Genomic DNA, 17,258 nt, shown 5'->3' with positions numbered 1-17,258 from the left:
CTACGGCTCAGCCAAATAGGAGCCAGGAACATGTGTGATGGCTAGGGCTGGGCCAAATGGGAGCCAGGAACAGGTGTGATGGCTAGGGCTGGGCCAAATGGGAGCCAGGAACAGGTGTGATGGCTAGGGCTGGGCCAAATGGGAGCCAGGAACAGGTGTGATGGCTAGGGCTGGGCCAAATGGGAGCCAGGAACAGGTGCAAGGGTTCAAGAGGCTGGGCCATCTTGTGCCACTTCCCCAGCCCATCAGCAGGAAGCTGGATCTGAAGCAGGTGTTTTCCTTTCTGAAGTCTTTAGATTATCAGTACCTGGGTGACTCAGACCTTTGTTCTCCTTGTGTGCTGCTGTTCATTTGCAGAGTTAATTTTTGGCATCCCTCCCTCAGCAAAGCCCTTCTGGATCTTCAAGATAAACATGACATCCATAAAAAAAAAAAAAAAAAATCTTACAGCCCTGTGAACGTGCTGTTCCTAGCCCTAGTATCTGGCATGGGAGGTTAAGTATTATGACCTGACTGGTTTCCTTGTCCAGCAGATTTGTACTACATGAATCTTGAAAGAACAGCATTGAATCACAAAAGAAACCACTCTAAATTCAAGATGTGTGGTATAGCCGGTAAATGCAGAACTCAGGAAAGGAGGCACAATGAGGCCTGAGGGGGTGACTCACTCTACTGAACAAATACTATTCCTTTAAGGCATATTCCGACATTCCTCATCATTCAGAGTACTCCTCTAAAAATGCTACTCCAAGACAACCTCCTAGGCACACCATGCACCTTGATCTCTTCCTTGGCTCCATTCCTCTGTGAGACAAGAAAAATACAGGCTCACCTGTGTTGGATAGTAATCTTACTTTTTTTAAAAGATTTATTTTTATTATTTTTTATTGGAAAGGCGGATATACAGAGAGGAGAGACAGAGAGGAAGATCTTCCGTCCGATGATTCACTCCCCAAGTGAGCGCAACGGCCAGTGCTATGCCGATCCGAAGCCAGGAGCCTCTTCTGGGTCTCCCACGCGGGTGCAGGGTCCCAAAGTCTTGGGCCGTCCTCGACTGCTTTCCCGGGCCACAGGTGGGAGCTGGAAGGGAAGAGGGGCTGCCGGGATAGAACCGGCACCCATATGGGATCCCGGGCGTGCAAGGCGAGGACTTTCAACCACTGCGCCACCGCGCCGGGCCCAATCTTATTTTCTAATCAAGACATTTTTGGAGGCTCTTAACCTGGGATGGGAAGGCAGCATAGCATCTATTCGCTTACTCATTTTTCCAGCACACAATGCATGGAGTACCCAAAAGTCTCGGCTCTTGGAAGTCCGAAATCTATGTAAAGCAAGGTGCACACCCCATGCCCTTATGCAGCTCAGTCTATTGAGCAAAATAAATAAATAAACAACCAAACAGATCACTGTGACAGGTGACAGTTGTGATAAGCACTGCAAACTGTGGGCATTTCACAGAAGTGATCCAGACTGGGGCATGCAAGGGAGACTGCCTAGAGATATTTGAGCTCAGCTGTAGACTTGGAGCTGATGACCCAAGTTGGGAGAAGACTTCCCAGGCCAGAAGACCAGTGAGAGCAGTCAGGGATGTGGATGCAAGGCAGCCTGGCTCGTTCTCAAGCCACAGGAAGTGATGTGAGAACCATAAACGGCCAACGGAAAAACAAGCAAAACCCAGAGCATCGGCTCCTTTAGCCTCTGCTTATTTCATCTTACCGGCAATAGAAGCCATAGAAAAGTCTCATTGCAAGAATCGATTGTTTCATAGGAAGTTCACCACTGAAGGATGAAAGGGAGAAAGGTTGGGTTCAGATAGCTTTTTGAAGCTCATAAAATGAAAGAGCAGCATCAAGTGTAATATATTCAGACAATGGGCATTTGATATTCAGGGATTAGAGGGACAAGATTTGGTGATTTGATGCTAAATGTACCCTTTCCTCCCCTCCTCTTTTTGCCCTTACTGAACTTCCCATGCCAAGTCTTATTTCCAGGTTCATTTTCTCACTTTTAAAGGTCAAAGGCAACTTCTGTGAACAGTAGTTCACACCTAGCCTTTATTTTACACCCCCTAGCAGCTCTTCCTTTCCGTTTCTTGCCAATACATAGTTTCTGCCAACAGTTGCACATCTTGAATGTTAATAGCGTTTTTCATGAACAAAAATTATTTTTTTTACAAAAGCATTCTTTTTCTGGAAAGCTTTTCAAGTCCCTAAGGGCTATTTACCTTTACTCTTTCCAGAATGAGGCCACCATAGTTCATGGGTCACAGGCCTGTAAGAGGCTGTCAGCAGCTGGCATTCTCATAATGGCAAATTTAACCTACGTAGATTTTTAAAATTTATTTACTTTTATTTGAAAGGAAAATTTATAGAGTGAGATAGAGAAGGCTTCTATCCACTGATTCACTCCCCAAATGGCTGCAACAGCCAAAGCTGGGCCAATCCAAAGTCAGGAGCCAGGAGCTTCTTTTGTATCTCCCATGTAGGTGCAAGAGCCCAAGGCCTGGAGTCATCCTCCATTGCTTTCTCAGGCCATAAGCTGGTGCTCATATGGCTTGCAGGTGGAGGGTTAGCCTGTTGAGCTTCTGTACCATCCCCCACCAGGTGAATATTTAAAACTAAGACTCTAGTTAAAAGTGTGGTGATTGCTGCAGTTGGTCAGCCACCACGTGAAAAGCTCACATCCTACTTTAGAGTGCCTGGCACAAGTCCTGGATCACCCACATTTTTGATGCAGAGCGAAGGGGAGTTTGGGTGACACACATAGACCTGGATGGAGTTCCTGGGCCCTGGTTTCAGCCTGGTCCATATTTGGCTATTGCAGACATTTATGCAGTGAACCAGTAGGTGGAAGCTGTCTCTTTCAAATAAAGAAAACTTGGAATTTTAAAGAGGTATTGTTTAAGGAATAAACACAGGATAGTCTTGTGAAAACTGCAATACTAGAGGGCTGCCACATGACAAAATATCTGATACTAAAATGAGGCAGCCTCCAGCAACAGAGGAAGAGCTCCTTGGATCCAGGGGAGACGTCTCAGAGTCCTGTTCAGGAATCAGAGTCTGCAAGAGCATCTCATGGAAAACATGGGCGGCAGGTGCACAGACTTGGACAGTATAGCCTATGTGACCCTGGGGGCACACCTGCAGAGCCCTTCTCCCTGGGTGCACTGAGCAGCTGCCTTACCTTCTGCCTGTTGCTCCTTGAGTTGGAAGTTTGTGACATTGTGATAGGTTTGGTAAAGGCTGAGCAATTGGATTATCAGACATCTTATGATAGGATGTGGGGTGTTTTGTCCCATCACACTGCTAGGAACCCAAGCTCTGCGTCGAGGCCAGTCAGCAATGTCCTATCTGTGCATCCAATGAGCACCTGCAGAAGGACTTCCTGAGAGCCACTTCTGGGACTCAGTCAACTGGAGCTCAATGCTGGCACTGGGGTGACATTTTCCAGTTGGGCCCGATGCCCACATGAGTCACGAGAGGCTCAGCACCCCCTCGATCAATCTTCAGGACACCTAAGGGCCAGAGACATGGGCAGCAGAGTTCCTTCATCAGGGGCCAGTGTTAATGGAATCCTCTTTGGAGTTGGTTCGAGTCCCAGCTGCTCCACTTTCTACCCAGCTCCCTGCTTTCCTGCCTGGGAGAGTGACAGAGGATGGCCCAAGTCTATGAGCCCCTGCACCCTTGTGACAGACCAGATTTGTGACTTCAGCCTGGCCCAACCCTGGCTGTTTTGCACATTTAGGGAGTGAACCAGCAGGTGAAGATTTCATTCTCTGTAACTCACCTTTTCAAATACAGGAATAAATCTTTAACAAAACATTCTTGACAATACTATCAGGGACTATCTACGATGACTCAAATGCATTGTTTTTTTTTGGCTAACAACTTACCTCATGGTCTACACCCTAATAGCCCCCTATCAAGTGTTGCTGGAACCCAGTACTTGCAAGCTCATTTGAAGGAACTAGACTACTGGTTGGTAGGTCAAAAGCTAACTTGTTCTTTGTCCTACACATGTTCACCACGATCAAACTGTTCACCCTGGACAAAACAGCATTAATTTGATTTATCTTTGGTACGTATTTTGAACTATATAATTCTTCTTTATGGTTGACATTTCTATAGCTCAACAGAAGGATTCGGGGCCTGGTTCCTTTAAAAATAGGCTCTTGTCCTATTAGTCTTTACTCCTTGGAGCTCAAGCGGGGGTTGGGGGGAATGGAAGGTAGGGGGTGACACTCAGCCATTTAAGACCTCAAAACAGGAGATCAGTAAGTCTGAAACTGAAAGCTAAGAGCTCTTTTTCATCACCTGTACCTTTAAGTGTGAAGCATACATATCCAGGGGTCAACATGGCGGCAATGTCACTTGTGAAACTGGCATCTTTCCCTGGAGTGCCTACTTTCCACCTGCCTTCCAGCTAATGTGTCTCAAGGAGCAGCAGATGTTGGCTCAAGGGGGTGGGCCCTACTGCTATTCATGTGACCAAGATCAAGTTTGTGGCTCCTGCCTTTGCCTGGCCCAACCCTGGCTGCTGTAGGCATTTGGGCAATAAAGCCAACAACTGGAACATTTCTCTCTCTTTTTCATATAAACAATCTTAAAGAAAAATCAAAACAAAAAGGAATGCACTTAATCTTTTGCACAGTGTTTCAAATGTAGTTATTACATTTGAACTCAATGAGCACAAAAAAAAAGGCCAATTACTGAAGTGAAACATACAAGGCTAACAAAACATGAAAAATTTTCCAACCTTTCTGACTGTTATTTACGTCTTAGCAAAATTGCACTTCAGAAATGGTAATAAGTAGTAAAAAAACACTGATACACTTAAGTATTGGACAGTAAAGAAATTTATACGGATAAAAAAAAAAACCCTCAGAAATTGTTATACCCAGGATATGCAGGTGAGACCATGTTTGACAAACACACACACACATAGAAAAATGTAAACTATAGTTCTTATAAATGTCTAATAATATATATATTAAGAAATCAAAATGCTGGTCAGAATGCATGCACTCATTGAGAACATGCTTTCCACTCAGCTCTGTGACCTTGGGCACATTACTTTCTGGGTTGTTGACTCATTAGTAAAAAGATAAATAAAAAAAGAAAGCATTAGTGCCTACCTTACAGTGCTGGTGTAAAGACGAAATGAGAATATTTAGTAAAGTTTAAAACAGTGTCTGGAATAGAGTGCTCACTGGGTGTGAAATGCCATTACTCCACATATCCGAGATTTGTAAACAGCCTGATGTTTAATGACAGAATGGTTTAAAGCTCACACAATGATATTATTATACAGTCATTAGAATGGTGCTCATGAAATCTTTAATGAAGTTGGAGAAATGCTTGGACTAAATGAACGAGCATAATATAAATTTCAAGATAGAAGATTTTAGGTATGTAAAATATACACCAATATGTAGAAAAAGATCTAGCACAAAAATACCAAATTATGAAATTATGAAAAGTTACCAAAAGTTATTTTGAATAGCAGATTGTGACCTGCTTGTTTTCTTAAAATCTCTGTCATTAATCTCTTAGTAACAGTAAGATAGATATTCCTTTTAAGACCAAGAATACACCATGAAGTTAAAATAACAAATGGGTAATTTAAAAAATTTATAAAAAATGCCCAACTATTCACATATAAATTTCATAAAATACAGAAACTAGTGTCGCTTTCCAAAGCCCAATTATTTCCTGTGAAATTACAAATATAAAGCATGTGCTCAAGAAAGTCATACACAAGTATGTTAAGGCAGTGACGACTCCCTGACTTGAAATCCACAGTGGCCCAAGGGCATCTCCCCACTGCTGGGTGGGCCGCCGGGTGGGAGCTGCAGCCTTGGGCAGCTGGCCCCAGCTGTGGACTGCTGGTCCTCCCAGCCTCACCCTGCAGCCCAGTGGCTTTTGCCTTCTGTGTCCAGCAGATCCCAAAGTTCCCCTCTGCCTTGCATTTTCAAGGCAAAAATCTCTCCATTCCGGGAACGAAAAGGGTGACAATGCTTTCCTTCACTGTAAACTTTCCAACTCTTTCTGCAAAGAGTTTTCACCTTCTTATGTTTCTCAATTTTGCCTTTCATTAGCCCCAAACACCACTGTGTTTAAATCAGCCAACAATTCCACCTGTGTTAAATCTAAACTATCAACCTAAATGAACGTCACTGGACCTTAAGTTTTCAACAGGAGGAAAAAAAACCAATCACAATTTACAGGAGACTTGAGGAAGTTGCTCATATTCTTACAGGGTTTCTCTGAAGCCAATCTGAAAGAAACCCTTTTGCTAACAGGATGTTCACTGACCCAGGTGGCACTGCAGTGGAGATGTGTGCAGGCTGGAAAACCGAGCTGGCTGACACGCACACGTCTGTTGTTCACCCAAAAGTCATTCACATGCGTCTTTGTGACTAGAGGTTCAGAAGTGGTTTGAGCAGAAACTCCCCCAGGTGTTAACATGAAAATCCTCTCTGCTGCTCCCCGTGACTTGATCTTCACAGCAAAAGCTACCCTTGTAACCTGTCAGCTTAATGAACCCAGAGCTACACAAATTAAAACAACACAATCTAAATGCACCATAAATTTATATTTGTTAATCTTGATATTAGAACATTTAAACAGTTCAAACTACATAAAAATATGACAAACAATATAAAATAGAAAGAAATTTGTTGACAACTTACTTCCAAAACATCACCGTTTTCTTATATTGCAATTTAGCAATCCGACAGCTTACCCGGCCCTCCAGGACACATACAGGGTTGTGAGTGGAGTGTTATCAACGAAAATCAGCACAATCCCACACAAGAACGTCTCCAATTTATTCTCTTTTCCACAGTACAAATTGTTCACAAGCCATAAATCCTTTGCAGTTCTTCAAAGTCTGTAAACAAGTGCCCGGCTCCCCACAACCCCCACCTCAGTTTAAACTTGTGAATGTTTTAAGTCCTTCAATCAAGTTCCAACTCTTTGACTTGCATAAGGAAGCAAGAGCCTTTTCTCTTTAAATTATTCATATTTTGTCATACAGCCTGCAATGCAGTAAATCACAGTGAAAGCCCTGGGGGAAAACAAAACAACACGATCTTTATAGCAGAACTTGAAACTTTATAGTAGTAAATGCATTGAAAGAGGCTTCCCATAATAAAAGCATGGGTTTTCATTTCCAGAAATCAAGTCAATCTAGAAACCCTAGGTTCTACTTAAAAACTCATTTTGATCTAAAAGTGAAAACAGCCCCCTACCACAGTCATTTTATAAACTCTATGCAGTTTCACTTGCAGGGATTTTTTTTTTTCCAGTCTGGAAAACAGTAGTGCAATTAGTTTTACTTATTTTAAGTTATTTAGTCCAGATGTAAATAAGCTCTGTGGAAAGATAAGAAGATGCTCTGGTAAACAGGAACTCCTGCAAGCCCATGCTGGCTCACAGTCCCTTAAAGCTGAAGTCCATAGTGGCTCTCAACAAAACACTGTATTTACATCACTAATAACGAAGCAGAAATAAATAGGCAGAAATGACTGTAAACTGTCCTGCATGATTTTTTGATAATGACTGCCTTGACAAATCGATGATCTAGTCACTTAAATAAGCAGAGAGTAGACAGCTGCCCTTAGGGACAGTCCACGGGGGTGGGTCCGGAGAGCCCCCATGGTTTACATTCCTCAAATGAGAACACGACACGGGACAAGTGCAGATGCTGCGTGGAGCGAGGCCCAGCGTCTGCCTGGTCACTTGGACTTCTTCTTAAAAAGGCTTTTGATTTTGGATGGCTTTTTGCTCTTCTCTCCGTTGTGACAGAGGTCGTGCGGGATGCTGCCCATCAGGGCCACAGCGGGGGCCTCCAGGGCCGCTTTGCTGTCCTTGCCCGCCGAGGAGCATGACGTGTGGCGGGGCTTGGGCACTGGGACGCCGCTGGAGAGCTGGTTCATGCTACACGACTTCTCCAGGATGCCGTTGTACACCTTGCTGGCGGGGCTGAAGATCATACTCTTGGTTTCTGTCAGCCCCGTGCAATCAGGGGAGCCCCTGGAGAGGTCGGCTGTGACCGGAGACTCCCCACGGGAGGAATCCTCCAGCGAGGTTTCATCCCGTGAGACCTTCCGAGAGGACAAGGTCTGGTATATCTCCAGGCTCAACGGAGGAGACTGCTTCCTTCCGATGGAAGAGTTCAAGGAGTCACACTCGGAAGCTGTGTCCGGTACCTCCCTGAAAGAGACAGAGCAAAGGTGAAGACTTGGGACCTCGGTATCCCTGAGTGGCCTGGCTGATGGGCTAGCTGCCACGGCTTCCATCGGTTCATCATTCCCATTGAAAACAGGGAAGAATGTTATGGCTGTGTACACATTTTGCAACAAAATCAGAAAACTTACTTTACATAATATAGCTCATCAAAATTCATGTTGAATTTTTAAACTGTGATAATGGATTCTTAAATCTTCAGATAACAGATTTTTAAATTTTACAGGTTTTTGGGGTGTGTGTTAGGATTTCAGCAATGTAGATACGCTATTTAAGCATTGTTTTGTTTCTGATTTGCAGAGCTGACACTAGATTTTGGGAAATACCCACACTGCCTGTAATTTCCTACTTACTACCCGGTGCAATGCAGCTTTCTAAAGGACAGGCAGCATCCCCTGGACTCGAATACAAGCTCTTCCAAGCTTGAGAGGTGAGTGGGCAGGCCATGGGAGCATGTGGGAAGTGAGAAGGATGATACTGTTTGAGAAAACAAGCATCCATCAATTGTCCGAGGGTCCTCCTCGTGAAACTGCCCACCTCCCCTTCTCTCCACAGTGGGAGAGAGAAAACAGGCGCAGAAAAGCACAGTTCAAAACTCCACAGTCAACGTACAGAAAACACAACCAGTCATTCCTTCAAAACACTTGGCACCTCCACTCCTTGTTGCCAGCCATTCACAACCACCACTTGAATGACTGCGCCAGCTGCCTCACTGGTCTCCTTGCTTCCACTCTGGTGCTTCCCTCTCAATTACTCTCCCAAAGCACCAATAATGTGATCTTTAAAAACACAATCAAAACATCATTCATTGGCTCTGAACTCTCCTTCGGGAGTGGAGCTGGAGGTCCCCTTCAAAGCCAGCACTGCACTGTTTGCCCCTGGCTCTCTCTTCAAGGGCATTCTCTGTTCCTCCAGCTCGCACTCCTGGGGTGTCCTGGAGGTTTTGTACTCTCTCTTCCCGTGGCTAGATGGGCACCTTCTTCTCCATGTAACTTCTGCCTTTCTGGCTGTTGTAGCTGCCCAAAGCCAATGCCAGAAAGCAGCGTTCTGTTTTCTTTATCTGACTCTGGCACCCCAGAACTAAGGAGTCGTTACACGGACATGCCCAGAAGGAAACACACTTAGTAAACACGAAGGGGAGGGATGTCTTTTTAACTGCTCTATTCTGTGTAATAGGATAGCGGTACCCTCACAGTGGGTACTTCATAAAACTTGGGTAAATGAAAAGAGTCCGATTGTGACGAATCAGGATCCTGCTTTACTTACTTCCATATGCACTGAGCCCACTGTCAATGCTATTCATTTCGTGAAAGCGACAATGAAAGATGACAGGCAGAGACAAGGTGAAAAAAAGTAACTGCTGAAAGCAACAAAGCGGGAGAAGGAACAGAGCTGAATACAGCACAGAAAGGTAGGAACTTTCACACTTATAATCCATCAGGACGAGGCCAAGCCCTCGGGTCAGCTCAAGCTATCAGCAAGTGCACAGCACACGGCACAGACTGCATTCATACGCGCAGTGTCTGAACTAACTATCGCTGCGGACGGCCTCAGTACCAACATTATGGCATCTACTTTAGACATACAAGAAGTCACTGAATTTCTGCAGCTACATCTACAAAGTTGACTTACACACATATATGAAAACTGTCTTTCCTGCACACTAAGCTTCCAGAAGGCACAGAATCCCCTGAGCAAATACATAATGCCTGCATGTATGTGTGTAATTTTTCAGATGCTTTGAAAATCTGATAATGGCCAGTGTGCTATCAGAAGGTAAAAGGCAGTTCAGATATGAAGAAACGGATTCACTCAAGAAAAAAACCCAAAGCTGATCTGATTATGATTTTGTGAATTTACTTTCTTTTGTGACTTGTTTGTGGAATTCTAAATTAGGTCAGAAATACTTATTAAAAAAAAAACAGTCTCTAAATATGAACAAAGCACATAAAGATATAGGCCTGGACTCCAGTCCTGGTCCTGACATTAACCAGTGGCATAACCATTTAACAAACTAGTTCATTTTGCTAGGCCTTAACTTTCCTATCTGCCAAAGCAAGAGAACTTCATGCATCTTTGATGTTACTTCCAACTTTCTAATTCCCAACCACATAAAACATTCCTTTTTTATAACTAATGTGATTTGGAGTGTAGGTTTTGTATAACTGAACACTCTTTGTGGAGTGTGTCCTTTGTAATGTGTGTGAACAGATTTAGTTAGAGGGAGGTTTAAATGGCTGCATACACACCTACACACAGTTCATACAACATGAAGATTAGTAAATCCTATCATCATTTTGTAAGGATTCCAGTGACTGAATAGTGAGCAAGTGAAATTGAAGGGGAAATGTTTTTAGAATTGAATGTTTTCCCATGTTTATGAGCTAGCTATGAATTCCTGACACTGCTATTTGAAATGAAGGCTAAAGATTTCCTTTAACGCAAAAACGTCTTACTGGAGAGTGCAGCACTAGTTTCCCTAACAACTTCCAAAGGCCACACAAATTGTTTTAACCGGCACGGCTGTCCCACTGGTGACTCTATATGGCCAAGAGTCCCTTACAAAGTGCTAGCCATGCAGAGGTACATCAACTTCTCTGACTGCAACGGGAGTACAACACAAGGCTCACTCCTTAGGAACGTGCTACAGTGATCTCCAACTGGGCAATTTTCATGACCAGTAGGAAAGACGGTTATGGCTAGAAAATAGTTACCTAGAGAATCAGATGAGCTTTGAGGGACACTGAGAGAATCCAGCCCATGGGCTTTCTGTCTCACACGGGGATCATGAGGCATTAGAGTCCCATGGCTGCTGGGTGGTAAAACCAGAAACTAGCACAAGGTTTTCTGTCACTCAATACCACACTGCTTCAGGAGCTCCGGGCTCACGCAGCATGGCTGCCCTCTGCTGGCTAGCGGAGGCAATGACCGACACCTTCCTCCTCCTCTAAGTTGCTGACTTTTTTTTTTTTAAATCTTTGGTATGTGACACTGTTTGTGGGCAAGCTCCAGCACCTAACAGAATAAATTATTAAATGGCAACAAATATTGTTAAAACTAAGTGGCATTTGATGTTTTCTTATACTCAAGCACAGTGAAGCTCATCTTTCGTATTTTACATATAAAATTGCTTATATGGTCAGCTTATGTTCAGAGCTGTCAATTAGCTGTGCCCTGTGGCATCTAAGCAGTTGGATCTCAAATGAAATATCTGTTAAGCAGAATGCTAAAAGGGTCCCTAATCCTCAAACACACATACGTGTGGCAGTGAAAGGATTGTGCAGATAAAATTAAGACCTTCAACGAGTTAATTATATGGAGAGATTATTAATTCAGGTGAGTGTGGTGACCACATGTGGAGGAGTAGATGCAGAGGGAATTTCCCTGTGGCTGGCTCTGCAAGTGGAGGTCAGAGGGCAGGGACCATCAGGCATCCTTGAGGAACTCAGATCAGCCTCCGGCTGACAGTGGGCAAAGATGCTAATACTCTGGGGTTCTAACCACAAGGAACTGAACTCTGCCACAGCCAGATGAACTTTGAGAAAGTTCCCAAAATTCCACAAGAGTACGCAGTTCTGATAATACCTTGGTTTAAGCTTGCTAAGGAACCTGAACAGAAACAAAAAAAAAATAAAATAAAAATAGAAAAACCAAGTCCTGCCAGGCTTGGTCTTATACCGCGGGGAACTGAGAGCTAAGGCTGGTGCTGTCTGAAGCCAGTGAGAACGTGTTTTTCTGCAGAAACAGAACGCTAAAGCTGGGTACCCGCCGCCCTCCCGGAGCCCTTGCATCAGGTCATTTCCTCCCGGAACCCCCCACACTGCCTTCATTGCCAATACCATTGCTTCTCAGCAGAAAAGTAAATGGCCTCCTCCTCCTCCTCGTTCCGGTACAGCGCAGGGCAGCTTGACACGGAGAGGATGTCTGGGTCGGGGGAGGGCAGCGAGTGCTGTGCGTGCTGGGGAAGGTGCGCAGGCCGGGGGAGAGCGGGGGCAGGCGCCTGCGGAGCAAGCTGAGCCCGCTGAGTCTGCGGCGAGCTGGGCACTATGCTGCGACGAGAGCGACACAAGCTGCCTCTTCTGTTCAGTGAGCTAGTGGATTTAGTCATGGTCCCTGGAAAAGACAGACAAGATCTCAGTGAGCTCCACGTCCCCTTCGCGGTGACTCCACACATACACACCGGGGAGGTGATGTGACTCCAACCACACACGCGAGGGAGACCATGTCACCAATGCGTCACCATTTCATCTCCCTTCACCGAATAACTGTACATCTCACCATTTTCTATCACCTATGCTAGGAAAGTTAATAAAAATGTAACAAAAATGAAAACACCTAAAAAACCAAAAGAGATTGACACAGACACATGAGACTTTAATATAAACTCTAGCACTGCTAATTACAGAAGTGTGAAAATCTTCAGTAAGTTTAGAAGTCAGTACAGCATACTAACATAGGATCTGTATTTCACTGCAAACCTTTTTCTAAGAATTAGCATTCAGGGTCAGGCATGATAGCCTAGTAGGTAAAGTCCTTTCCTTGCATGCACTGGGATCCCATCTAATCCTGGCTGTTCCACTTCCCATCCAGCTCCCTGCTTGTGGCCTGGGAAAACAGTGGAGGATGGTCCAAAGCCTTGGGCCCCTGCACCCGTGTGGGAGACCTGGAAGAAGCTCCAGGCTCCTGGCTTTGGGTCAACTCAGTTCTGGCCGTTGCGGCCACGTGGGGAATGAACCAGTGGTTGGAAGATTTCCTCTCTGTTTTCTCCTCTCTGTAAATCTGACCTCCCAATAAAAACAAGTTAAGTCTTAAAAAAAAAAAAAGAATTAGCAATTAGCATTCAGACAGGAGAACCATAATATAAAGTATGCTAGAATTTTACCAATAGGTGTACCTTGAGGTAGCACAACTTATTTGAACTTCAAGGAGTTTTAATATCCATATAGTCTCAGAGCTAACTAGGCACAGCCAGGACCAAAACTTTTCTCTTCTGTAATGAGTACTGTGGAACGAAAGCAAGCCTTAAGTCGCCCTGTTTCTGCTGTCAGTGTCAGCCAGACCGTGCAGTTGGTAAACAAGCTTCACCCACATCCTTGCGTCTGCACCGAACGGGCATTCTACTTCCTTCTCCAGCTGAAACGGAGCTCACCAGAGAAGCACCCCCTCAAGTCGAGGCTGCTTGCTGCTGCACGCCTCCTGTGGTACAGCCCTGGGATTTGCGGGGTTCTTCACTCCCAGTGCTGTCCTCTGCACTTCAGAGCGCATGTTCCTGTAAAGCTCACACCGTCCAAGAGCTGGCGTGTTCTGCGTCTCCATCGCGGGCCTCTCCCAGCAGTCCACCCTGTGACTGCCACCCACGCGAGCAACTCTGCTTGAGAGGCCTCTGCAACTCCTCTACCACATAGTTCCTTTTTCATCTCCTCAGAGCTTGGGCTCTGCTTTCCCACCCACACGCACCACTTGTCTTGCTATCAGTCAGTCTATAAAACTCCAATCTGATACTTAGATTCCAGTGCCGCTTCTTTCCTTCTGGTTCACACATTCTGTTTCTCCCATTTTGCCATCTCATTCTTTACCCAAAATCCAAGGGTCTTAGTTAAGGATAATTCCTTCACTCACCTTTATTTACATTTCTATCTACTTTCCACCAGGATTTAAAAATAAATACTGAAAAGACAAGCCTAAGAAACAAGCAAACAATAGAAGCAACAAAATAATCTCTCCTTCAGGCTGACTTCCAGCTGGTCGATCTCTCTTCCTTCATACCCCTCAGGCGAGATGGACTGAGCTCTAACTTACACACAGTGGACTCTCCAGGTTTAGTGTACTAGTCTAGGAAGTTGGACACACACACCATCACTATAAAGGGATGGCAAATTTCCATTAACCCAAACTAAACTCCTGTGCCCCTCCCTAGCTTCCACCCACCACTAACCTGTTTTCTGTGTATTCCCTATGTTACCACTGCTGGTGGATTAAAACCATTATGCCACTTTCTTAAATATCTTTCCTGACCCCCACCTTTTATTTAATGTAAAATGGGGGAAAACTGACATTTTGCAAATTAAATTCTTTTTTTAAGATTTATTTTTATTGCAAAGTCAGATATACAGAGTGGAGGAAAAACAGACAGGAAGATCTTTGTCTGAAGATTCACTCCCCAAGTGACCGCAATGGCTGATGCTGCGCCGATCCGAAGCCAGGAGCCAGGAACTTCCTCTAGGTTGTCCACGTGGGTGTAGGGCGCAAGGCTTTGGGCCGTCCTCGACTGCTTTCCCAGGCCACAAACAGGGAGCTGGCAGGGAAGCAGGGCTGCCAGGATTAGAACTGGCGCTCATATGGGATCCCAGCACAATCAAGGCAAAAATTTTAGTCACTAGGCCACCGCACTGGGCCCTATTGATTAAAATTCTTAAGGCTAAACTCTAACACGGAATGGACTGCCCATGTGACGTAACCTCTTCCATCAGAGAAGTACACCTCTCTCAGAATGTTCTATGGACCATATCTCCTGTCTCCATATCTCCTTTTCCCCATTTTACTCTTGACTGGTATCGCAGGTCTTTGGATAAATGACAACTTCTCCAAGAATTTTTCTAATCTCTTCAAGTTTCAGGAGTTTCCCATTATGCTCACTTAGTAATGTATTTCCCTGCCACATAACACATCTCAGTGCATTGTTCTTGTCTCTCCTTGATTGGACTCTGTGTTCCACAAAGATAACGATCATGAATCATGGTCAATATTACATTGTAACATCTAGCACAGGGCTGGGCATAAGGTAAACATTCAATAAGTATTTACGGAGTAAACCAAATGCCTGATGCTAACCCTAACTGCCAGCACTCCAAGGTAAAGCTGCTGCCTGGAAAACCAGCATCACATAGGGCTGGGGGTTCGTGTCCTGGTTGCTGCACTTCTGATTCAGCTCCCTGGTAATGGCTTGGGAAAAGCTGGGGAAAATGCCCCAAGTGTTAGGGCCCCTGCCACCCACAGAAAAGACAGAGAAGACGTTCTTAAGTCCTAACTCCTGGCGTTGGCTTCGGCTCAGCCCTCTACATTGCAGCCATCCGGGGACTAAATCAGCACATGGAACATCTTTATCTCTTTTTGTTTCTGTGTAACTTTTTCAAATAAATAACTAAATAAATCTATCCTTAAAAAAAAAAAAAAGACAGTATTAAGTGACCTGAAGGACTGAAATGGAGAAAATAAGGTAAGATCCAAGACAGTATTTTAGAATCTTTATTATCCCTCTCAATAGTGGATACTTTTTTTTTTTTCCAAATAAGTAGTAGGCAAGCAAACATCAGGCCCTTCTCTCACTGGTTTGTTGTAACAGGTTATAAAACTTGTTGAATCATTGGAAATCTTCAATCTAATGTCTAATGTTCTCACTTTGTGGAAGGAAGGAAGGGAGGGAAGGAGGGAGGGAGGCAGGGAGGAAGGAAGGAAGGAAAGAAGGAAGGAAGGAAAGGAGGGAGGGAGGGAGAGAAAGAAAGAGGGAAAGCAACTACCTCCTACAAATACTAAAAGAACACTGAGCCAAATACACTGGTATCGTCACAAAATTCACAGAAGATTGAAGAGCAGTGCACTTTGGCCCTGAAATAAGCTTTCATTTGTTGTAATGTGAATATGAATGTTTCATGATACCTTTGAGTCATTATTAATCCTTAATGAAGACATTACCACAAGTGATTTGTAAGAGCAAATGACACAGAAAGGTCACTATATAGAAATCTATTTCTGAGGTAATTTTTTACTTCACCAGAACCCACATAGTAAGTATATTCTTCCTGCTCTAACAATGAAGGGCGAGGTAACCTGGTCAGCCATCCTGTCCCCGTAACACACAGTGAATACTCTCCAACACTGTCTGAACAGGAATAAAATACAGCAACAGTTTTACATGCATAGCTCAACACTGGCGCCACAGAGCACCTGAGCCGACTACTCCATGGTGCCGGCCCCTAGCTGGCATATTTTTGAAACTCCATCAAGTTCAAGGCATGGCAATGATAATGACAGCCATTTAGTTCATTCCTAAAAAACAGAGGTTTCTGGGAATTCAACTGTATCAACGCAGTGCTTTTTTCTCCCTTTCTTATGTTATAGGTTCCCTTTAAAGATAATTTTTTTCTAAGATTAGGAAAGAGAAATCAGAAGGAACCAGCAGTGTGAGGTAGATACCTGCTGATTTCCCACCTCTTGCAGAGTTGTCTACTGAGAGGAATGAGTTAAAGCCCCGTCACGGTGGGAAAAGGCCTGGGTGAGGCTCCGCTGCAGCCTGGCTCTATGGCTTTCCTGGCTTTCTCAGATGACTGTGCTAGCAGATGGATGTTTCCCTCCTGTGACCCTGCAGAGTTGGTCAGTAAAAATGTCCTGAGCATCCCCCGGCTGCTGCCCTGGCCACTGTTACAGCTCCATCTTTGTCTGGACTGCCTCAGTTTGTGCCTTCAGCATGAACTGGTGAAACTGGGGTCATCTCTTACTCCAGTTGGGTACTTTTCTGTTTGTTTGTTTTATTGGAAAGTCACATTTACAGAGAGGAGATACAGAAACATCTTCCATCCACTGGTTCACTCCTTAAATGGCCACAAAGGTTGGAGCTGAGCAGCTGACCCGAAGCTAGCCTCTTCTGGTCTCCTATGTGGGTTGCCAGGTCCCAAGGCCTTGGGCCATCTTCTACTGCTTTCCCAGGTCACAGGAAGAGAGCTGGATGGAAAGTAGAGCAGCCAGAACACAAACTGGCACCCATATGGTATTCCAGCACATGCAAGGCAAGGATTTAGCCACTGAGCCATTGTGCCAGGCACCCTGCTCCAGTTCTTCAAGCGATGCTTTAGGGTCTTGATCTGGAAATTCCCAATGAAAGTTTTGCTCTTGTCTGCAGCTCGCCTGCATGCAGCAGTTTTGGCACCTCCCAAGCAAAAAGTTGGTGCCTCTAATTTTCCACCAGGATTGTATATGCTGAACTGATGTTTAGGCCTGTGATGCTGGCATTTG

The 17,258-nt window shown here is 44.6% G+C and overlaps 1 protein-coding gene across 4 annotated transcripts in view; it reads right to left on the bottom strand.

Moving 5' to 3' along the window:
* Positions 1 to 5,248: 5,248 nt before the first annotated feature.
* STIM2 (stromal interaction molecule 2) overlaps positions 5,249 to 17,258 on the bottom strand; it is a 131,935-nt gene continuing 119,925 nt past the window's right edge. For all 4 annotated transcript variants that reach the window (XM_040966293.1, XM_040966295.1, XM_040966294.1 and 1 more), the window contains 2 exons: positions 12,089 to 12,362; positions 5,249 to 8,216 (listed from right to left, as the gene is read on the bottom strand). In XM_040966293.1, the coding sequence (XP_040822227.1) occupies positions 7,739 to 8,216; positions 12,089 to 12,362 (752 nt within the window). In that variant the 3' untranslated portion in view covers positions 5,249 to 7,738. The remainder of the gene's footprint in view (positions 8,217 to 12,088; positions 12,363 to 17,258) is intronic.

Source organism: Ochotona curzoniae, unplaced genomic scaffold (assembly GCF_017591425.1).
Source record: "Ochotona curzoniae isolate NIBS_2020 unplaced genomic scaffold, NIBS_Ocur_1.0 scaffold_4505, whole genome shotgun sequence".
Taxonomy (NCBI): domain Eukaryota; kingdom Metazoa; phylum Chordata; class Mammalia; order Lagomorpha; family Ochotonidae; genus Ochotona; species Ochotona curzoniae.
The sequence above is the reverse complement of the archived record's forward strand: the minus strand, read 5'-3'. Positions and strand labels throughout refer to the sequence as shown.